The sequence below is a fragment of the Phoca vitulina genome, unplaced genomic scaffold (assembly GCF_004348235.1).
Source record: "Phoca vitulina isolate PV1807 unplaced genomic scaffold, GSC_HSeal_1.0 scaffold65, whole genome shotgun sequence".
NCBI lineage: Eukaryota > Metazoa > Chordata > Mammalia > Carnivora > Phocidae > Phoca > Phoca vitulina.
The window spans coordinates 447,846-469,877 of record NW_022589768.1 but is presented as its reverse complement, the minus strand read 5'-3'; the positions used below and the strand labels follow the sequence as shown (position 1 = coordinate 469,877).

The following is a 22,032-nucleotide window of genomic DNA, read 5'->3' as shown; positions in this document are numbered from 1 at the left end:
GGCCCTTCCCTGGGGTCGGGGACGTGGGGGGCGTGTGTCGGCCCTTCCCTGGGGTCGGGGACGTGGGGGGCGTGTGTCGGCCCTTCCCTGGGGTCGGGGACCTGGGGGGCGTGTGTGGGTCCCTGGCCGGCCGTCACTGGCAGGCCATGGAGGCCAGAGTGGGGTGCATGACCACACACCCGCTGTGCACCCACCCCCCGCCCCCAGCCGGAGGACAACGATCTATATGATGCCATCTCCCTGGGCCTCCAGCACACCAGTCTGGGCCTGGAAAATCCACCTGCCTCAGCATCGCCCCTGGTGGCCCCAGACAAGGCTGCCAGCCCTTGGCCCTGCCTGAAGTCGCAGGTCCCCTCCCTCCACACCAAGAAGAGTCCGGATGCGAGTTCCTGCAGCTTCTCTGAGGAGGCGGTGAGCAGCATTCTGGGCCCCTCGGGTCGGCGCCGCGCCAGGCTGCGGGGTGGGAGCACCAGGCCCAGAAAGGTGCGGGCTCACCCACCCCAGGGCCTGCGTCTGGCCAGCTGGGTGTGCTCTAGCCCCTGCTGGGCCTTTCCAGCTGTGTGCCTCAGTTTACCATTCCTACGGTTCCTCTGAGGCTTGAATGAGAAAATGGGTAAGAAATGCCTGAAATTGCTCTAAACTATGGTGGGGGGGGGAGGTGGGGCCTGTGAGTTGATATTTTCCGTCCACGGCACCTCCTGGGAGGGGCTCAGAAAGATTTTCCTCCTATACAGTAGATCACAGCAGGCCGAGGCCTCTCCTCACGTTTAGAAACAACCTGAGGCCTTCCCCGGGGTCCACGGGGGGCCTCACCAGGGGCCCTGCTACCTCCCCTCTGCTCACTCTTCTCCAGCCTCACTGTCATCTTCCCAGAACACACCAACCTTGCTCCCACCCCAGGGCCTTTGCACTTGCTGTGTCTTTGCTGCAATGCTCTTCCTACCAGCTAGCGGCTCGTACTCCTTTCTCTGCTTGCGTGTCATCTCTCCAGAAGGGCCACCAAGGCTGCAGGAAAGACCCCTCCCCACCTGTCATTCTGTCTGTCCCGTTGCCCTGCTTTGCTCCTCTTCATGGTACCGATCACCACCGGACCGTTCACCATCTTGTGACATGCTATCGTGGGTCTGTAGGCACACAAACCCATGCAGCAGACTGGTCTGTTGCCCAGGTCCCAGGTTAGAAGGGAGACGTCCAGAGTTGGCCTTGCGGCCCATCGAGTCCTCGCCACGCAGGACAGTGTCTGGCACGCAGCTGGTGCCCAGCAGACGTTTAGGGAATAACACAGAAATGACAGCCTGGGGGCGATGGCCTATTCTGAAGGGGGGCCGTGAGCAGGTGGGCTTGGGGGGCCCTGAGGAGCCAGTGGACCACTCTGGAGGGAGGACAGAGCAGGATGAGCTTGGGTGGTTCCCGCTGGCCTCGAATGCCAAGGACAGACTAGACTCGGGGAGTGTGGGGCCTGGCGGGGACCTTCACACGTGACAGTGAGGTAAACGGAGCCACGACGGGGCCGCGGCGTGCCGAGAGCCTGTGTTTACCTGAGGGCATCTTAGCGACGGGGGGGCCTTCTGGAGGTTCTGCCTCTGTCTCCCCAGGTCCCCGTCGGGGTGCCTCCCCTCCCTGAGAGGAGCGCCTCCGCTCTGAGCGAGTCCTTCGGAAGCTCCAGCAACACCATCTACTCAGACCTGAGGAAGGTGAACCAGGCACGGCTGGGCCTGGGCGCAGAGGCATCCGGCAGGCCCGGGCCAGCCCCAGCTGGCAGCCAGCCCAGGTCCCCAGGCAAGGAGCCGCGGAGGACACTCTCGGCTGGAGGCCAGAACAGGCCTGATGGCCCAGGGCCTGCCCTCTCTGAGGTGTGCCCCGAGCAGGGTCCTACGGGGCCTCCCATGCCCTGGGGCCACCTCCTGCCCGCTGCTTCTGAGGCCCTGGGATCCTCGGCTGCCCCCTGGAGCCAGGGGTCTCTGAAGCTGAGCCACAGGGCTCAGCCCTGCTCCCAGGGCAGCTCTGCAGACACTTCTGAGTTCCTACAGACAGCAGGTCCCCCATCAGAGCCCAGGGACGTGCCAGACCAAGAAGGCAGTGCCTATGCGGAGGTCCCAGTGCGCTGGGGGGGCCCAGCCAGGCCCTCCGATCCCGGGACCAGTCCTCCATCTAGCAAGCCGCCAGGACCCACAGACCACAGCTATGAGAGGCTCTCAGGGGCCCCGGAGCTCCCCGAGCCCAGGAACACCTATGAACAAACCCCAGCAGCCAGGAGCAAGGAGACTGGACGGACACACAAGGTGGGCTCCACAGTGGGCGGGGGTGGCCGCTGGTAGGAGGGATCAGTGGCCCTCATGCACAAGCAGGCCAGGTCACTGCTGCTGTCCCGAGGGGCCCAGAATTTTCCAGAAGTAACATATGCTTGGAGGTGGTGGGAGGGGCTGTTGCTTAGCTTGGATGTAAGGTGGGGGCTTCTAGGCCCTTCTGGGGGCTTTCTCTGCAGACCAGGTTTTCCTGCCCTCTCCTGGCCACTCTGACAGGTGGACAAGGGACCCTGGCTCCAGGCCGTACTTGCCCTGGCCCTCGTCATGGCTCAGCCACCCCCCAGTTTCCCTGGCAACAACTCTCCCCAAGAGTATGTTCCAAATACTGCGATTACTCCTCATTTATCTGAAATTCAGATTTCACTGGGCATCCCGTATTCTCATTTAGCAACTGACCAGGACCTCCCTTTCTTCATCGCTAAGAGTCTGCCCAAAGGGCAACACTAGACATGCTCCTGTGCTCAGGACACCGCCCAGAGACACTGAACAGAGCTGCCATTTCGGGGGGTCTCTGACAGGAGGGAGGACAGGAGAAGTGGAGGTCAGGAGGGCGGAGGGAGGTGGTCAGGGGCTCCCACGGGGCCCAGGCACCCTCAGCCCCAGCACACTCTGCCTGCACCCTGAGCCAGTGAGCAGGGAGGGTCCGTTCTCCATGGGGATGGCCTCGGATCTCGGCACATGCAGACCCTCTCGAGGTCTGGGCAGTGAAACCCAAGTTCCCAGCTGAAAGGCCTTCCCGCACATCCCGGGATGGGGCGTTTACCCGGTGTGGTGCAGCCACTGAGGTCCTGACTCTCCTGGGACCAGAGGCCCCGCCCGAAGGCAGGCCCTCGCAGAACCCCGAAGCCACATGCCCCGGCTGCAAAGCCCCACATCCTCTCTGGTCCGACGCCGCCAGGGACCAGCCCACTCCCACCCGCCTAGGGCCCTGCTGCACCAGAGAGCTCTGGGAGTTAGGGGACCCTGGGGCCCTCCAGTGAGGGAAGGAGGGGCTGGGGCTTGCTTCTCCACCCCTTCGGCCTCCTCCCGTTAGCCTTCTCAGAAGAGTCAGGTCCTTCATTCAGAATGGGGTGGGGGTGGGGGGGCTGGACGTGGAACTTCTGGCACCGTGAGGCTCGTGAACAACCAGCAATACTCCAAGCTGGCCTTTCCCGGGCATGGGCCCCAGCCTCCAACCAATGCTGGGCCTCTCTCTGTCCAGAGCCTCCAGGCTCCAGTATGTCCTCCCTCTTTGCAGCCTGACAAGTTCCGGAGGATCTTCTTCACTGACAAGAAGCACAAGTCCTGAGCGCCGGGCTTCCTCCCAGCAGCTCACCGGTGGGCTTCCTGGGACCCGGCTGTGCCCCCCCCCTGAAGGCACCCCTGCTTCCCCAGTGCCCCTCGCTCTCCCCCGGGGGGGTGGGGGTCAGGGCTGGAGGGGCGGGGGACTGACCACAGGCAGGGTCAGCACCCCCATCCCCAAGACGAACTTCTGAGGCCTGGGCTCCCTGGTCACCTACGGAGCACATGGCCGACGCCGGGCTAGGGCGGACTGAGACCTGAGTCATCTCCCGACCGGGCGGCCCTCCCAGCCGCGGGGGGCAGAGGCCTCTGAGGCAAGAGTTCCTGCCCGGAGGCGCGGGGCTCCCAGGAGCAGGCCCCTTGGCCCTCCTCTGCCCCCTGCCTTATCACAGCTTTGCCACACAGGCTGGCCAGGCCCTCATCCAGCCCCTCTGCGCGGCAGACGGGGAGACCAAGGCCCACAGAGGAGCAAGCCGCCTGAGGTCACGGTCAGCGCCTGAGCACACACCCCAAGCCTGGCTGCCTGGGGTCCGCCTGGGACGCACTCCTGGGCGTTTCTGGGGCCAGCCGGTGGGCACGGACTGCCCATCGCTGTATGACCAGGTCACTCTCCCTGCCCTCTGCCTCCGCCAGTCTTGCCCCGAGGGGCGGCTCTCAGACCGCTCCCATGAGGCCCACACAGCAGCTCTGGACACGGGCACTCACGTGTCCGCTCTCCCTGGATTCCCGTCCCCCAGGGTCCTTCCTGCTTGGTCCCACTTCCCCTCTTCCCCGCGCGTCCCCACCTGTGGCTGGGGGAGCAGCTGGTGTGCGGCTCCCGCCCGGGCCTCCAGCACTGGAGGTGGAACACAGACTGACCGTCCCCAGAGAGCGCCGTGGCTCCCACCCCTCCCGCCCTGTCCCCTGGCCCGGCTCACACCTGTGGGGGCATCTCCCCTAGCAGCCTCCCCCCTGAAGAGCGGGGGAGAGCGCCTGCCTCCCAGGGGCCTCGTAGGACTGAGAGCAGGGCGAGCAGCCCCGTGTCTGACTCGGGCCTAGTGCTCCGTAGATTCTCACCACAATCACCACTGTCATGAGGGAAACGGGCACGGTTCTCACCTAACGTCCCCTGTGGGGCTCACCTGGAGATTCGGGGTGCCAATGTGTCTCCCTCTTAAAAGCATAAGCATCGAAATAAACGTTAGTGCCCAAAACAGGAAGGCGACGCTTGACCCAGAGGTGACCCAGAGGTGACCCACTAGTGATGGGATTTCAAGGAGCAAGAGCAAGGGACCATTGAGCACGTCCTAATGTCGGCAGACAGAGCACGGGGACGTCCAAGTGCTTTACTACTGGGAATTCACAAATGTGTGGACAGCACGCACCAGTGAGAATTCCACATCTTGGGGGGGCAGGGGGTGTGGTGCCCAGGCCTCAGGGACAGGGACAGAGCCCTTGGCCCACTGTGCACACAGCTTCACATTGGGGGGGGTCGGGGGCGAAGGGGACCAGGTGGGGCTGGGGGGCAGCCCAGCTGTGGGTTTTGGAGAAAGACTGCATAGCTCGTGAAACCTTGTCCTCTTTCCCTTTTCACTTTGCCCTGGGCCATCAGGACGCCTGCCCAGCACTTGGGACACGTCCGTATCCCCTGCCCCGTGAGGTCTCTGCCTTCCCCTCCCAGTGGGGCCGTCTCTGACAGGGAGAGGACTGCGGTCTGGGGGGCTCGGCGGCACAGAGGGAGGGCCTGTGGCGGGGCCTGGGAAGGGCCCTGCTCCCCACACCCGCCTTCCCTGGTTAAGGATTTTTTGCTGAAAGGGCCAAGAAAATGTTGGTGGGTCTAACCCCAGAGGCCGCAGCCTCTTTTCTGGACAGCTCAGAGGTCACACTCGTGTAGACAGCAGACCCAGATGGTTGGCCTCAGGGCCCCTGCGCCCTCGGCAGTGTCCTCATATCCGGATGTGGAAGGTGCTGGAAAGAGAAGAAGGGCCCCTCAGCAGAAAGCCCACTGGCCCCCGGCCCAGGGCACAGTCCCCTAGGAGGACGCGGAGGACACAGCTGACCTCCTCTGGCAGGGAGGGCGGGCGGTGGGCCCAGCTGTCCCCAGGGAGCCCAGCCCCAGCCGCGGGGCCGCACCTGAGGAAGTCGGGGGCCTTGGCAATCATGTCCTCAAAGTCCGCGAAGCCCAGTTTGCCGTCGCCGTCCAGGTCGGCCTCCTCGATGACCTTTTCACACACGAGCACCACCTCGTCCTCGTCCAGCTCCGACTTGGTGAGCCGCGCCAGCGTGCGCTCCAGGTCCTCCTTACAGATGAAGTTGTCCATGTTGAAGTCTGCGGGCGGGGACAGGGGGTGCTCAGGCCGGGGCTCCCCCCGACATCCCGCCCCCGGTGCCCCGGCCCAGGATGAACAGCACATCCGACGAGCCAACACTCACCCCCGTAAGACCCCATGATGGTCACAGGTCCAAACCTGGCCCTCCTGGCCACAGCCCGCAGTGGGCCCTATGTTCCCTCTGGAGTGGAGGAAACAGGCCCAGGAGGCCAAGCCACTGAATCAAGGTCAGAGGGCTGCTCGGAGGGGGAGCCAGGATGCTGACCGGGCCTGTTTGCCACGAAGCGCTCACCCCCCACGGCCACGTTCTCTCAACTGCACTCGCAGCCCCCTGCCAGGCGCGGCGGTGGTCAGGAGACTCGGAAGCCCTGGGAAGGAGGCCCAGGCCGGTCTCCGTGCACAGAGCAGCTGCGTGGTCTGATCCCACTTGGCAGAAGGCACCACACTGCCTGAAGCACGGCCACACGGCTCGCGGCGGTGACACAACACGCTGCCCACTGCTTGCAGCTCAGCTCCCAGATCTCCGCCCCTCCCACCCGTCGGGCCAGCAAATGCCCATTTGTCCTCCAAGTTTCAGATCAAACACCACCTCCGGGGGGCTTTCAGACCTCCGCCCCCCACCGCCGAGCCCCCACGGCGGGCCACACCCCGGCACGCGGGGAGTGATGGAGAGCGTGGCGGCCGGCCGAACGGCACGCGCTCTGCCTCGCGGCACCGCCTACACAAGCCGAGCAGTAGGTCCAGGTTCACACACGGATGAAGAAACAGGGTCCTGCAGAGGCACGTGACCCGAAGGGACACCCCTGGTCGGGGCTGGACCCCAGAGCCAGCCCCTTGGCAGGTACCCGCACGGCCCACCTCGGCACCGGCCCGCGGTTGCCTCTGGGACAGGCCCGGTGGGACTGACCTCCACCCCCCCAGGGGTGCCAGGACGCTTTGCGGAGATGTGCCGGCTGACTGGCCGGCTGGATTCCTGGGCCCCTTTGATGGGAAGGAGCTGAGGCCCAGGAAGGGGGTGACCCTTGCTGCGAGTCAGGCCGCGACTCTCCCCAGCACCAAACCCCGTGTCCCAGTTGCCTTTCCCGCTGTTCCACAGCTGGGGCAGCAGGGAGCCTGGGTGCCCCCATACCTGTCCCCGCCTGCCCCCACGCCCCTCGCTGCAGACGACAGCCTGCCCCACGCGCGATGCCCCACGCGCGATGCCAGGGGTCCGAGGCTGGAGGGTGATGGGTGCAGTGGGGCGCAGCTCATGGACGGTGGGCCCACTGCCACCATCCCTGATGCACACGCACAAGGGGGTGCCGCGTGCGCCCAGACCAGGCCTCCGAAAGGGGCATGGCCGCTACAGAATGAAACAGCTGGAGAGGCCCGCAGCCACGGGCTGGTCAGAGGTGCTGGGACAAGCAGGTCTGCGTGGCTCTTCTGCTAGCACCGGCCTGGCTCTCCCTAGAACTCGGTGTCCCCATGGGAGGGCAGGCCAGCCACGTGAAGTTCTCTCCTCTGGGGCTGGCGTGACCGTGGCCCTGGGAGCCCTGCTGCTGTTCCACAGGCGCCCTCTCCAGCCCCCGGCCTCTGGCTCACGCGTCCAGACCCGGAACTGCCCTGCCCCCCCGGAGCCCCGGGCACCCGGTCCAAGCTCCTCGGCTGGCTCCTCGCAGCCTGACCTGCAACCCCCCTGGGCTCACAGCGCTGGTGTCTCACCCCGTGGAAGCCTGGCACCTCCTTGCTGCTCTCTCCACGGGGCACGCCCACCCCCACTGTGGTGTCCACGGACCCCCCCACTCCCAGGACCCCCCGCAGGTGCCCTCCAGGCCTCTACCGTAGATCTTGAAGGCATAGTTTGCCTTGAGCTCCCGGGGAGCCGACTCGCACAGCACAGAGAACATGTCCACGAAGTCGTTGAAGGTGAGGTTCCCCTGGCCGTCCTCAGAAAAAGCCTCCACGATCCTTTCCTTGAAGGGGTTCTCCTGCAGGAAACAGCCACAGCGGTGGTGTGGGTGCCGGGTGACCGAGAGCACGGGACAGAGGCCTCGGACGAGTGAGCTAAGCCCTCTGAGCCCCCACGGCAGCCCGCGCAGTGGGAATGAGAGCTGGGCCTGCCTGGCTGGGGGGGGTGGGGAGGGGACGGCTGGGGGGCGCAAGGCCGGGCGCGGGGCTCCCCGGTTACGAGCAGAGCTGGCGCCACCCTGCTGTCCAGAGGGATGCATGGGCAGCCCTGGGCTAAGCCGGGTCAGGCCAGGGTCGTGGGAGGCAGAAGTGGGGCCCCCAAGGCTTGGAGAAAGGGGCCGGGACAAGCAGCAAGACTCGGAGGGCCAGTCAGAGCCCAGGCCATCATCAGCCCGCTCGGGGCCTCCTGCTCCGGGAGCTGCACCCCCGACTCCGTCCTCTCGTCCCAGGTCTCTCAGGGCTCACTCTTCCTAGAGTCCCCACCCCAACTGGACTTGGCCACCCCCACTCCGTGCCGAGCCAAGAAGGCTCAGAAACCACCTGCGTGGCGACTGCCAGAGGGCCCCATGCCCCTGCATCGACCTCCAGGCCACAGCTCAGGCCCTTCTCTAGGCTGGCGGGCACGTGCCAGGGCCAAGCCTGGGCCTCACTGTCCCTGGGGATGGAGGTCAAGCCGGGACATGGGCCTGAAAGGACGCCACGTGGTGCCCTGACCCCGAGTCACACATCCAAGGCCTGGAGAAAGGCTCCTGGCCAAGTCCCACAGCGGGAGGCAGTTGTGCCCCGAATGCCGGTCTTCCTTACCCCTGGCGGGCACTGGACGCATTGTGGGCAAGGAACTCATGAAGGGAAACTTTCCTGTCGAACATACACGTGCTGTGAGGTCCAGCAGCGTCAGCTGGAAAACAATCTCGGCCCCCCCCACCCAGACCTGCTGACCCCGAGCGGCATTCTGACAAGATCGGCAGGTCTGAGAAGGGCTGGTGGGGATGGCCTGAGGTGACAGGCGAAAGCCAGACAAGGCGGAGACAGAGAATCATCTGAAAAGGCAGACACAAGCGGGCGCCTGGGGGGCTCGGTCGGTTCAGTGTGGGACTCTTGGACTTGGCTCGGATCATGATCCCAGGGTCGTAAGATCGAGCCCCACGTCGGGCTCCGTGCTCAGCATCTGCTTGTCCCTCTCCCTCTGCTCCTCCCCCTGACTCGCTCTCTCCCTCTCAAGTAAATAAATAAAATCTTAAAAAAAAAAAGCAGACAAGTTCCGCCACGCAGAGCCGACTGGCCATTCCACAAAGGGGCGGGCGGGCGAGCACAGCCCCCCAGGCAGCCCCCGCGGCGCAGCTCACGTGTTCAGAGGGCGCAGGGGAGCGAGCAGGCACAGACAGGCTCAGTGAGCCTCGGAGGGTGGAGCCGGCCTCAACCCGGGTGTGGGGGCGTCTGCTGCCAGCCCCCCAGCCCACCTGCCCGGCAGCAGCGGCCTCTCTCGTACCCGGAGCTCCGGCATCTGGATGATGAGGCTCATGGGCACGTGGACGATGGGACTCTTCCTGTAGTCCATGGGGACGAGGTTGGGGGCCAGCTCGTAGAATCGTGCGTGGAGCCTGCGAGGGAGGCAGAGGGGAAGGGTGGGGGGTGCAGCCCCGGAGCCCCCAGCTGCCGTGCTGCTCCACCTGCACCGGGCTCCTACCCAGCACCCCCCAACGGGCCCTTGCTCTGCCCACAGGGTGTGGGACCTGTGAGGGAGGCCGCCTCTGCCCGGACCCCTGTGCTGAGAAGCAGGTCGCGCCCTGGCCCTTCGCACCACCCCCACCAGGCCGGCCCCCACCTGCAGGGGTCTGCAACCAGACCTTTTGTGTCCCCCTCTGGGCTCCCGTAAGGGCCTTCTATGTGCTAGGCATGTCACCTCATTTAATGCTCCCCATGGGGGCGCAGATACACAGCTCAGCAAACCGGGGCCTGAGGAGGCTAGGAGCCATTTGTCTAGGACCACCCAACTACAGCCATCGGGGTCCGTGGCGGGAGCGAAGGCCTGCAGTCCAGAGCAGGAGCTCTTCACCACTCCGCCCAGGCCTAAGGCTGCCGAAGCCCCAGCCGTCTGCTGCCCTGTCCCCCCCGCCCCCACTCACACCCACAGGAAGCCCCTGTGAACGGCCCCCGGGCCCTGGGCCCGTCCCCAGCCCCTCCCACCTCTCTGGGCGCCCAGCCGTCCCGGCTATCCAGGCCTCTTCTGCCCGTGTCCCTGGGACCACACCCCTAACAGCCCAGACAAGAGCGCCAACTCCCAGCCCCAGACAAGTTCAACTTAGGAGGGGCACGGAGCAGGGGCTGAGGCGGGTTCCTGGCCCAAGGTGAGGCCCCAGGTGAGGCCCAGGACTGTCGGGGATGGCCTCAAAGTGGACCCAGAGCTCCGGGCCCCACCTGCCCTGCTCCGCCAGAGCCTGGTCTTCTTGCAAGTGGCCGACCCTGTGGCAGGCCCGTCAGCACAGCCACCCAGCCCTCTCCAGCGGAGCGTGGAGGTACGTGCCTGGCTCACGCAGGTGACAAGAGCCCTGTCTACTGAGTGCTCACCTGTGCCCCGCTCTGGGCCAGTCCCCCGTGTGGGCGACTCGGTGTCACCCCCACACCACCCTGAGACGCGGGTGTCACCCTCTCCACTGTCTCAGGGGAGGAAACTGAGGCTCCGAGGGTTAAGTGCCTGCCCCAGCACACCAGCCAGTGAGCAGTGGGGCCGGGACTCGAACCCAAGACTCTCCGGGTTCCAACCATTTGGCCCCTCCTCCCAGCCCATGGACACCTGGCTCAGAGCAAAGTGCCAAAGTGCCGCGAGCACGCTGTCGGCCACAGATCCCCGTAAACGTCCTGAAATCACAAGAAAGCTCCGTGGCTTAGAAACAGAGCTGGAGGGGAAACAAGCGGAAGCCCGTGCCCTGGGCAGGAGCGGGTGAACAGAGCGCGGGGTGACGGGACCAAGCCGGACTCCCCACCAGGGGGCAGTCAAGGGCGTTCTTTGCTCTCGCTTTCTGCGTTACTGTCCCCAAACACAGAACCAGAACCGGGCTTCCATATCACAATTTATGCAACCGGTGTCGTGTCCTTGATGGGTGTGTTCAACCTCCAACTGTTACACTGCCCCCCCCCCCCCCCCATGCTGCGTGCTCCTGGGCATCGCCCGACCCCTCCAAGGTCCCGTGGGGTCAAGTCAGGTGGCGGCTGAGCCCACACCTCGCTCACTGGTGGGCTGACCCACGGGCGAGTCAACTTCCCTTCCCCCCTACTGTCCTCACGTGTGGGGTCCAAGAGGGTGGTGCTACGAAAGCGACCCGGCCCTCAGCTGCCTGCCCGTCAGGGGCACCCCGCCAGGGGGGCTGGGGAGAGGGGCGCAGGGCTGGCAGGTTGGCGTGTCCCTGGGGTGGGGAGGCCAACTTCTGCCCTGACTCTAGGACCAACTGACATGACCATTTTTTTTTTCTTTTTAGGAAAACTCGAAGAGAATTTGGAAGTCTGAATCACTGTGGGAGAAACTCCAAACAAGGAACTGCGTCCCTGCTACCCCCTCCCAGCGCAGGGCCCCGCTGAGTTCACGGAGGCCGTTGGTCCCGCCGTCGGTCCCGCCCTCAGGCCTGGGAGCAGGGCTGACCCCAGTGCACGGGGCAGACAGGTAAGAGCCTGCCCGCTTATTTCAGAAAGTTAGCAAGAACCCTGCCGGCTGAACCCAACGGGCAGCATCCAAAACGGACCGGCAGCACCTACACACACAGGTGCCAGCAGCTCATACGACACGGGTACGTCAGGTCCAACGGTACCGGAAGATGAACGCATTCAGACCACGCAGGATTTCCACTAGGAATACGAGGATGTTCGGGAATCTGTGACTACACGTCATATCAATAGGTAAAAAAATATTTTTATTAACTTGGTAGCTGCACTTATGACTGGATGGTTGTACGAACACAGGAAAACCCCCCCCAAAGCATGCACGCCATGGCGCCCAAAGCCTGGCGCCCGCAGGTGGGGGCAGACAGGAGTGAGGAGAGGGGCTGGCTGACACTTCCTCCTTCACCCACTGCCCGACTGCTTGCATTTTTGGAGTATTTATTAACAGAAATACGCATTTTTAAAGTATTAATTTTTATCAGTCATAAAGCTTAAAATCCTTAGTAGAACGGAAACAAAAGGCTGCTGTATCCCACGCCAACACCCAGCACCCCACTTAAACGCACCTACCGGACCCCAGAAACGCGGGACGCCCGGGAGTGCTGGTCACCGTGGCCAGCGAGGGAAACAGGCGGCGTAGGGAAATGCTGGAAAGGAGGGGCAAACTGTTCGCCAAAACTAAGCTTAAGCAGTTTAAAAACCATCTGGATGAGAAAGGGCTCAGCAGCCCTCTGCACCAGATAGTTTTCTATGTACCAGCATCCGCCACCAAGACGCCCCAAAACAACAAAGTATAAAATAAACTCCAAGTGTGTAAACGGACAGGAAGCGTTCAGGGGGTGGGGTAAGTGCCGCTATCTTCCTGATTGGAATCCCGGAGTGGTGACAACCACGGCTTCACTTTTGTGCACAATGAACACAACCTTCACCGCAACCTGCAACGGGTTCATTTGAGAACTAGCCGACCTGACTCAGAAGTCCGCGTGGCAGAATAAAGGCAGGAGAGTGGGGACGGCCCTGAAGCCAGAGCCTCTGGGGTGTCGGCCCCTCAGGTGTGGGAACAGCTGGAAGGAAGAGCAGGTCACCTTGGGGCGCAGACAGGCGCACGTGTGAGGGAGGGTGGTCCGTGACAGGGCACTGGAAATCACCGGGAGGAACGGATTCTTCTGGAAGTCGCGCACTGGTTGGCGGTCCACATTTGGGCCCAGCTTGCGCATAACAATGATTAAATTAAAACAGTAATCCAAACTGTAGTTGCCAAAATGTACAAATTAAAACACTGCAAGAAGCTGGATCCGCCCAAGGCAACGAGCCGCTGGAGCAGTCCCCACAGGACCTGGGAGCGACCCCACCGACGGGGGCTCCATTATTTACAGCGCGTGTGGCCCGACTGGGACCATCAGTGCACAATCGGGGGACAGAAGACAATGATACACCAGCCAGTGTGACGGGGCGGCTGGCGGTGCGGACGCGGGCAGGGTGGGGGGCGTCAGCAGTAAAAATCAAAAGCCTTAAATATGTCTATCCCTTTGATCCAGAAACCTGTTGAAAATGCATCCCAAAGAAATGATCCCAGGGGCGCCTGGGTGGCTCAGTCGTTAAGCGTCTGCCTTTGGCTCAGGTCATGATCCCGGGGTCCTGGGATCGAGCCCCACATCGGGCTCCCTGCTCAGCGGGAAGCCTGCTTCTCCCTCTCCCACTCCCCCTGCTTGTGTTCCTTCTCTCGCTGTCTCTGTCAAACAAATAAAATCTTAAAAAAAAAAAAGAAAGAAATGGTCCCAGAGCTGTGGGTTCCACTCGCTGCAGCACTAACTCTAAGGGCGGCGTGAACACCTGGTGTCCAACTACATGAACTAAGGACGTGGCGAGATCATTCTTCTCACCTGTTATTACAGTTTGCCTAAGGAAGAGCAATTTTAAGCAAATTATAAAGCAACACGGTACGAATTTTTGATAAACACACACGAAGGAACAATACTGGTCTGACAGACGGCACAAGGTTCTATCCACAGACAGGGTCATGGTTATGATCTCCGAGGGGCTGCATTACAGCTCGTGTTTTCTCTTCCCTTGACCGGCTCTGTTTTCGAACTTCCCTGTGCCGTCATGTGTCACAGAACATAGAACATCTAAGTAACTAAGGCAGACCACACAGGGTCTGTCCAAGGCGGAGAAGCCACGGCACAATAAAGTCACGTGCAGGCGAGCACCCCGGGGCACCCCGTACTGGGGAGACAGGCTCACTGGGGCAGAGGGGAGTCAGAGCACATCCTCACACCTGTAGGAAGAGAGCTGGGGGGGGGGGGCGCCCCCCCCCCGGGCGGAGGGGGGGGGGGGGGGGGGGGCGCTGCCCGCTCAGGCTCAGTGGGGGGGTGGGAGAGCTGTGCCCTGGGTCCACGGGGGGCGGGGGCCGGGGCGGGACCTGCCCAGAGGTTATCTATGAGCCATGGCTGCCAGAGGGCTGGGCCCCAGGCTGCAAAGAACCACTGCTCCTCAGGTTACCTCCCCGCCATCTGGTCAGTACTTGGGGTGCAGCTCAGCAGGTGTGGCGGGCCCGGGGGGAGCGGCACTGGAAGGTCCTTGGGAGGGGCCCTGGCTCTGGGGCCTAGCTCTGCTGCTGACCTGCTGTGCGCACTGCTGAGCTGGTCCTTGCTCCTTGCCCTCTCTGGGCTCTGGCTTCAGGTGCCCTGCCTGGCCCTGAGATTCGACCAGTGGAGAGGGCCCCCCTGGCAAGGGTAGGTGGGCCCTGGTACGTCCCGCTGGCCCTTGCTGGGGCCCAGAGAGAAGGCTGGACAAAAGTGAAGGGGTCAAAACCGGAACAGAGCTATCGTGCTTTCTCCAGAGACATTAATCCCACGCGCTGCCTGGTCTCACCACCCTTCCTGCGGGCACGTGGGTGGGCCACAAGGCCACAGGCAGCCCTGTGTTGTGCTGACCACCACGGTCGCCCTGGCCCTCCCAGCCACAGGGGCCCGGGGCGGGGGGCGACCGCTCCAGGGAGCACTGCCATCTCCACAGTGCCCCCCAGCAGGCCCCAGGGCTCCCGGCATAGAGGTCTTCCTCCTGACAAGACCACTCTGCAGAGGAAGCACTGTGAGTGCGAACACCCAGTGAGCATGAACATGCAGTGAGTGTGAACACGCAGTGAGTGCGAACACACAGTGAGTGCAAATACCCCGGTGAGTGTGAACACACAGTGCAAACACCCCAGTGAGTGTGAACATGCAGTGAGTGTGAACACCCCAGTGAGTGTGAACATGCAGTGAGTGTGAACACTCCAGTGAGTGTGAACAGCCAGTGAGTACGAACATGCAGTGAGTGTGAACATGCAGTGAGTGCGAACACCCCAGTGAGTGTGAACACCCCAGTGTGAATACGCAGTGAGTGCAAACACCCAGTGTGAACAGTGCAAACATCCAGTGAGTGTGAACACCCAGTGTGTGCGAACACGCAGTGAGTGCGAACACCCGTGAGTGTGAACACACAGTGAGTGCGAACATCCCAGTGAATGTGAACACCCAGTGAGTGCGAACACCCCAGTGAGTGCAAACACCCCAGTGTGAACACCCAGTGAGTGTGAACACCCAGTGAGTGCAAACACACCAGTGAGTGCAAACACACCAGTGTGAACACCCAGTGAGTGCAAACACCCAGTGAGTGCAAACACACCAGTGTGAACACCTAGTGTGAACACCCAGTGAGTGCAAATGCCCCAGTGAGCGCGAACACCCCAGTGAGTGTGAACACCCCAGTGTGTGCGAACACCCAGTGAGTGTGAACACCCCAGTGAGTGCGAACACTGTGGCAGAGCTGAATTAACCAGAGCAAGCTGCATCAGGAAGGGCCATCCAGCTGCCGGAGGGTGAGGGGGGGTCCTCTCCCCATTTGCACCCCAGGCCCGGTCTGGGCTTGGGTGGAGCTACAGCGGCTGGGCTGCTGAAGGGTTCAGAGGGCTCAGATTTGGGCAGCCCAGGGCTGTGGGTAGGGAGGTCCCCCCATCTGCCAAGGGACAAGGGACACCCCCAAAGACATACCAGGTTTAGTCTAATCCCTGGCCTGGCCTTTGTACCACCCTGTCCCCACGGGCAGCCTCGCTGCTCCCAGGAAGACCACTGGAAGTGGGGGTGGAGTGAAGCAGGCCTGTGTCCTTGGCCCTGCAGCTCCGAACCGGGAACGTTCTCTCAGGGCAACTCAATGGGTCCTCAGCCATGCGATCTTCCGGCGCTCACTGGGGGCTAACATACTGCACCCAGTGACAGCGCGGGGAACCTGGGTCCTGGCCGACTGCAACTTCGCAGGGAGCCGGGCACCTGAGCCCGCAGGACGCCGGGAGAGCAGCAGCAGGAGTGTGGGGCTGGCGGGGTTGGGGGGCGCTCATGGAGCAGGTGGCGGTGGGCATGAACGGGGTGCAGGAATGTGGTGGGTGGAGGAGGTGGAGAAGCGGATGCCAGGCGGGGGGGACAAGCTCTTGCTGCCAGAGCGGAAACAGCCATGGGCCTCCGAAGCCCAGCCTGGGTGTGGCCACTGCGGCGGTGGGGGCTCCCACACAGAGAACCGATGCGACGAGGCTTCCGGGAGGGTCCGTGCCAAGACGTGCCACAGCGATGCCACCGGCAACGGCTGCTGTTGCAGTTCTGAGTGCCGTCCTGTCCAGATGGGGACCCCACCCCACGCATCACTCAAGCCACAGACCAAATCCCGTGTTCCAAACACCACTCCCTGGTGTTCCTGCCTGTCAGCCACGCGGCGAGGCATGCATCATGGTCCCCACTTTACAGGAGAGACGGAGGCTCGGCAAGGCTCCCAGCTTGCCCAAGGCCACAGAGCTGGCAAGTGGGAGCAGCCCTGGTCTGCAGATGCCACAGCCTGGGGCCTGTGCCCCCCACCCTGCCTCTCCAGGGGGGTGGATGTGGGTGTCCCCAGCTACCCAGCGGACAGGCTGGAAGAGCAGCCTGGGCAGAGGAGAAAGGACACTGCCCGTCTGAACAGAGTGTTCAGGACAGTGACAAAGCACAGCAGGCCCGGGAAGCTGTTCCAGGCTCTACCCCAGCCTGCCCATCGACCTCCAGGGAAAGCAGTCCTGTGACCCTGCTGGCTTTTAATGCCACCTGGAAGCTGGGGCCAGGTTTCCTGGCCCACTGTCTGGTCCTGGGGCTCTAAGCTGCCAACCCTTCATCTCTTCCATCAAAGCCCAAAGAAAGGGGTTGTCTTGGAAAGGGAAGAGCACCTGGTGGGCAGCTCAGGGGTGGCGTGGGCATGCAGGCCATGGCCTTGACTTCTGACCTCCCAGGAGCAGGAGGGCATTGGAGCTGGAGCCAGAGGGCCCTGAGGGCCCGTAGTCTATCAGACAGGGAGCCCCTAGTCTGACAGATCCGAGGACACGGTGATAGCAAGGGGCCTGCAGTCAGAGGCCAGGTCTTCCATGACTCTGGCCAACTGCTAAGCCCCACCTGCAAAGTGGGGATAAAAGGATTCTCCTGTTACAAGGTCACAGTGAGGATTAAATGAGTGTCTGAAACCACCCACCACAGCGCCTGGCGCCCAGGACGGAGAGGCCCAATTCCTGGCAGAGGGATGTGGGCGTCGGGGGGGGGGGGGGGGCACGTTCTCAAGTTCACGGCGGCCTGCGCTCGCGGATGCTCTTCCTCAGTTCCAGCTGGCTCACCCAGCCCAGGCGGGGGTCCCAGTCCCTGCCCCCGTCCCAGCTCCGAAGGGTGAACAGAAGCCACACTTACTTGAGGATGTCCTTCTTATTGAAGAAGGTGCAGTCCTGCAAAGGGAAAACACACACACAGTCCCTTACAAGTCCCTGGCTCCTTTCTCCCTGGGGACCTCACAGAAGGCTCACTCCTGCCCCGCCCCCCGCCCCGCTCCCCCATCGCCCTGCTCCGCCCCTGGCCAAGAGCCGCTGCTTCCTGAAGCTTCTGACCTGGCTGGGGACTGTGTGCATGGCGTTGGGGAGGGCATTTACGGGCAGATGGAGAGGTCAGAGGTGGATGCCACTGCAGACTGCCCTGAGGGACAAGGGCTGCAGGGCCTCAGCTGCAGGGGCGTGCCATCCACACTGCGAGCTGGGTGGCTCTGGGGGCTGTGTGTGCGGGTGGCTGTGCGCAGAGACGGAGAGCCCCAGGTCCACAGGCTGGGGAACACCTGCATCTACCCGGCCTCTGAAGCCTCACGCACAGATGAGGTCACACAGGGAGGCCCTGGAGGCTAGGAGTGTGGGGCAGGCGGGCAGGGAGGGACTGGTGGCATCTGGCCAGAGGAAGGGCGGAGGCTGCTAGGGACCCCCAGGCAGGTGTTTCTCAGGGTGGGGCCAGCATGCACGTCCTAAGGTCGCCCGGTCATAAACTCATCTCAGATGTCCTGCCCTTGTCTGGATGCAAGGCCACGGTGGGAAGTATGGAGGTGAAAAGATCCCAGCAGCGGAAGGCTTTTGTTCTCATCCCTGCTGCCTGGCCCCTCTGCCTTTGCCCACTGCTGCCCCGTGAGAGCAGGCGGCACCTTAGGCTCTGCAGAGCCCGAGCCTCCTGGGGCATGAGCAGAGCCGGCCCTGACGAGCGCTTGCGGCTGCTGCCCTGGACAGGACCTGAAGCCACCGGGCACCGGGGCAGCTGGACCGCACACTGAGCAGGGTCCCACTGGGCACCTGTGGGAGACCTGAGGAGGGGGAGCCGGCCCCATGCAGTCAGTCTGTCCTTCTGAGCCACATGCTGCTACCCAGGGGTTGGACTAAGAGCCCTCACGTGGCCTTGGCCTTCTAGAAACCTAGGGGCTTCTCCTGGAGGGCTAGGCTTTGCTGTAGGCCATAGCTCCTCTGCCCCACCTCCCCCCCAGCATGGACAGAGAACGCTCTGCCCTACAGGCCTAAGACTCAGGTGGCAATTGTGCGGACTGATTTCCTCAAGTCCCCAGATCCCTGGAGCAGGCCCCAAAGGCGGCCCAGCTGAGTCTTCCCGGTACAGAGCTCCCTCGGCCCCAGGGCTGGCTCTATGGCCTGAAGGTGCTCAGCAGAAGGGCCAGGGTCTCCCACCCAGCCTGGTGGGGGTGTCAGCATCACCACCAATGGGGAGAGGCCCTGGCTTCTGCTCTCTGTCCCCCTGGCCTATCCTCGCTTCCTCTCCTCTCTCCTCTGCCCTGGGTTGAAAAGTATCTGGGTCCTGACCAAGGGTCCTACAAGCAAAGATACACAAGTTTCTCACATGACCCTCGTCCCTTATCAAAACCACTTACATCTGTCCACGTCAATGGTCCTCAAGGCGTGGTTCCTGGACGGGCAGCACCCGATTCTCAGGCTCCACTCCAGACCTACTGCATCACAAACTCTGGGGGTGGGGGCCAGGAATCTGTGTCTTTAGATCTACCACCTCCAGTGATGCCGATGCTTGCTAAGGTGAGGGCCTCGGCTCTAGGGCAGAATCACCTGGGGAGCTGTTTAAACCTCCTGTGCCCTCTACCAGCAGCCCCAGCCCCAGCAGCCCCAGCACCAGCACGAACCAGATCCATTAAAGCAGAATCCCTGAGTCTGGAGCCAGGCATCAGAGTTTTCAAAGCTACTCTGATGACTGCAACGTACAGCCCAGGCTGAGAACCACACCTCGACCAGGCCTGGTCTGTGGGGGCTCTGATTATCCAATTTTGTTCAGTCCTCATCACTAGCCTATGGAGGGGAGGGGGCACGCAGTATCTCCCCATTCTATAGACGGGAAAACTGAGGTCAGTGACACTGGTAGCTTGCTCTTAGCTGCACGTACAGCCCAGAAGGGCTGACTGCAAGCCAGGCCTCTGTGCTTCTTGCCCATGGTCCGCTGGCTGTGAACAGAGTCCACCCGTGAGCACCGCACACGACCACGTCCTGCTGCTGTTGTGTATCGCGATACCTCGCACACCGCGATGCTCAATATGCGCAGGTGGCCCGAGGAGCCAGGCCTCTGCACATAAACCTCCCACAGGCTGCAGAAGGTGTCCGTGAAGATGCTGACCCTGCCTCACCTAATGTCTCTCCTCTCTCTGAGCACCAACAAAGCTGCTGTGAACCTGCTCATCAACTGATGGTTTGCTTTTTCTGCTGTTGACTTATTTGCCTGGAGCTCATTGCAGAAAAGTAGCTCATGGGGGATGAATATGGCAGGAACCTTAAAAGCTTCTCAGGGTTCTGAGGAGCCTGCTGGTGTTTTTAGTCACATTCCCAAATTCTTGTCTTGCTTTGGATCCTTAGGTGGAGATAGAAGAGGGGAGTCCCCAAGTGAGTTATGGGACTTGCTCATAGCTGAAAATGTGGGCTGCCTGAGCACGAGCAGAGCAGGGCCAGAGCAGCAGTGGTGGGTTCTGGGGAAGGCAGGGAGCCCTGCTCTGCAGATGGAGGGGTCTGGGAGGTGGATCGATTGATCAGGAAGGCAGAGAAGTCTGGAGAGAAACATGAACTTGGGAACCATTGGCACCTGTGGAGGGGGGAGGGGGAAAGGGGAGGAGGCTGTAACCGGGGCCCTGGCTGGCCAGGAGCTGGCTGGACAGCAGAGGGAGGAGGACTGGGGCTCTCAGGTTTCCTGTGGATGGGGGCGGGGGGGGGGGGGAGGGGGCTGTAACTGGGGCCCTGACTGGCTGGACAGCAGAGGGAGGGGGACTGGGGCTCTCAGGTCTCTTCAGCTCTCATTTCTCCCAGTCTGCCTGGCTCTGGCGGGAGGATCACAACCCAACCCTGGGCCTGGCCCCGAAGCGTAACCCAGTGCCGGGCTGGTCTGAGTGGAAACCCAGGCTCCCAGCCCCACGGGGCCACTCTTCACTTCTGAGCATGGTCTACCTGTTTGCCTGTGCCCACGTGGTCCCCTGGAATGCCTCCTTCTAGGCCCGCTCGAGGGCTCCACTGTCTCCGATCCTTGCAAAGCAAAAGCCCCCCATTCCCTCCTGTTGTTCCCTGGCCCACTAGGGCCCTCCCCTAGAGCACGCCACACTGCTGGCCTCTCAGAAGGCTGGCCGGCCCCCAAGACCAAGAGCACACACAGGCCGTGCCCCCAAACAAATGCAGAGAGCCTTGGGCTTGAGCCCTGACTGGCGCCTCAGCCTTTGTTTACTCCGCTGTGAAATGGGGCTGAAAACCACCCCACTGTGAGGGCCCCTGTTCCAGAGCCTGGGACCACAGCAGGTGCCCGGTGACTGTGGCTCCCTGCGCCTTCTCAGGGCCTCACGTGGAGCTGACAACTATTAATGACAGTCAGGGTTTCTGAGAAGGGGCCTGTATTTTACGTCTGCCCACATCAGAGGGCTCCCATGTCCAGCCCCTTACCAAAATAACTACTGGGGAAGGCAGCCGGCGGCCTCGTGGCTCTCACAGCACAATCAGGGCGCCCTGCCCGGGGGAGTGGGGGGACAGGCATCACCTCGGGCCTTGGAGGAGGAAGAATGTCCAGGTTGCTGTAGACAGTCGGGGGTGGCTGCAGTGCACAGGGCAGGGCAGGGGCCTGGGAGGCGGGCCAGAGCCCCCGCGGGCCTGGGCTGGGGCTTCACCCTGCACCCGTGGCCTGCACCCACCGGCGGGAGGGCTTTGGACCTCTGGTCTGGACAGTTTCGTGGCTCTGGAGGCAGGAGGTCCTAGAAGGGTCTTAGGGGGTGGCTGCTGGGGGACTCGGGGACCAGGAGATGTGGACTGGTCTCTGGCCTCCTCCTTGCTCCAAGTATTTCCATGCTGGGGCCAGAGGGAGAGACCCCTACGGATAAACAAGACACCCCCAACTTAGAACTGCATTTGGGGGGGATGCACCTCACTCCCGACCCAGACAGGACCCCACTCTCCTGGGCTGCTTTCTGGGATAGGGGACCCTCCCTCCAGCCGGCGTTTAATGACCCGCCAACTCCGTGCCAAGGTGGGCGCTGGGGCAGGTGGCTGGGGAGGGGGTCGCGTCCAGCCTGGGGCCGAGAGCAAGGAGCCTGAAGGCGGGTGAGGCGCGCCGGCGAGTATCTCCCCACTGGAAAGCGCTCTCAACGCAAGGGTGGGGAAACTGAGGCCCAAGGTCACGCTTCGAGCTGAAGGCAGGGGCAGGGTCTGCAGCCGGCACGCGGCGCGGAAAGCAGGGGAGGGCGGGCGCCGGCTCACCTGGTAGTTGTCCAGCTGCTCCTCCGTGAAGATGGTCTGCTTGTTGCCCATAGCGGCCGCTGCGCCGTCGCCCGGGCGCCGGGGCCCGAGCTCGCGGCACCCGGACCCGCCCCGCAGCCCCGCGGCCACCCGGAGGCGGGAGCGCGACCGGGAGCCGGGCGGGGGGAGGCCGCGCGACCCCGCCCCGAGGTGCGGCGCACCCACCCCGTCAGGGGCAGCCCCTTCCCGCCGCGGGAGGTGCTGCCCGGCCTCTTCCCTCCTCCGGCCGGGCGCGACCGGGACTTCCGGCCGGATGGTGCCAGGACCACCAGCGGGGCGGGGCCAGGACCTCAGGCCGGGAGGAGCCAAGACTACCGGCCGGGCGGGGCCTGGACCACCGGATGGGCGGGGCCTGGGCCACCAGCGGGGCGGGGCCAGGACCTCAGGCCGGGAGGAGCCAAGACTT

General features: G+C 63.1%; 2 protein-coding genes across 8 annotated transcripts in view; one reads left to right on the top strand and one right to left on the bottom strand.

Annotated features, from left to right (window-relative positions):
* The window catches only part of SH2D7 (SH2 domain containing 7), an 8,907-nt gene extending 4,423 nt beyond the window's left edge, over positions 1-4,484 (top strand). The window contains exons 4-6 of the mRNA XM_032391912.1: positions 208-411; positions 1,596-2,282; positions 3,544-4,484. Of these exons, the coding sequence (XP_032247803.1) occupies positions 208-411; positions 1,596-2,282; positions 3,544-3,594 (942 nt within the window). The 3' untranslated portion in view covers positions 3,595-4,484. The remainder of the gene's footprint in view (positions 1-207; positions 412-1,595; positions 2,283-3,543) is intronic.
* An 11-nt stretch (positions 4,485-4,495) lies between these two features.
* CIB2 (calcium and integrin binding family member 2) lies at positions 4,496-21,910 on the bottom strand. Of its 7 annotated transcripts, none has more exons than XM_032392068.1 (6): positions 21,588-21,908; positions 17,233-17,267; positions 9,333-9,444; positions 7,716-7,863; positions 5,700-5,895; positions 4,496-5,534 (listed from the first exon to the last, which is right to left on the bottom strand). In XM_032392068.1, exons 1-6 carry the CDS (start codon positions 21,636-21,638, stop codon positions 5,513-5,515), a joined length of 564 nt encoding a protein of 187 aa, XP_032247959.1. In that variant the 5' UTR covers positions 21,639-21,908; the 3' UTR covers positions 4,496-5,512. The 7 variants fall into 7 exon arrangements, with proteins under 7 accessions (XP_032247959.1, XP_032247965.1, XP_032247964.1 ...); XM_032392074.1 differs by lacking the exon at positions 21,588-21,908 and adding an exon at positions 21,026-21,077; XM_032392073.1 differs by lacking the exon at positions 21,588-21,908 and adding an exon at positions 20,875-20,959.
* Positions 21,911-22,032: the final 122 nt, after the last annotated feature.

What these genes read in the sequence shown, in the direction of transcription:
- CIB2 (XM_032392068.1), bottom strand. Translation starts at nt 21,638, where the DNA reads ATGGGCAACAAGCAGACCATCTTCACGGAGGAGCAGCTGGACAACTAC. An exon ending in TCCAGATGCCGGAGCTCCGG is followed by an intron (nt 7,864 to 9,332) that starts GTACGAGAGAGG and finishes TGTTTCCTGCAG; the next exon opens with GAGAACCCCTTCAAGGAAAG. An exon ending in AAGGCCCCCGACTTCCTCAG is followed by an intron (nt 5,535 to 5,699) that starts GTGCGGCCCCGC and finishes TTCTCTTTCCAG; the next exon opens with CACCTTCCACATCCGGATAT.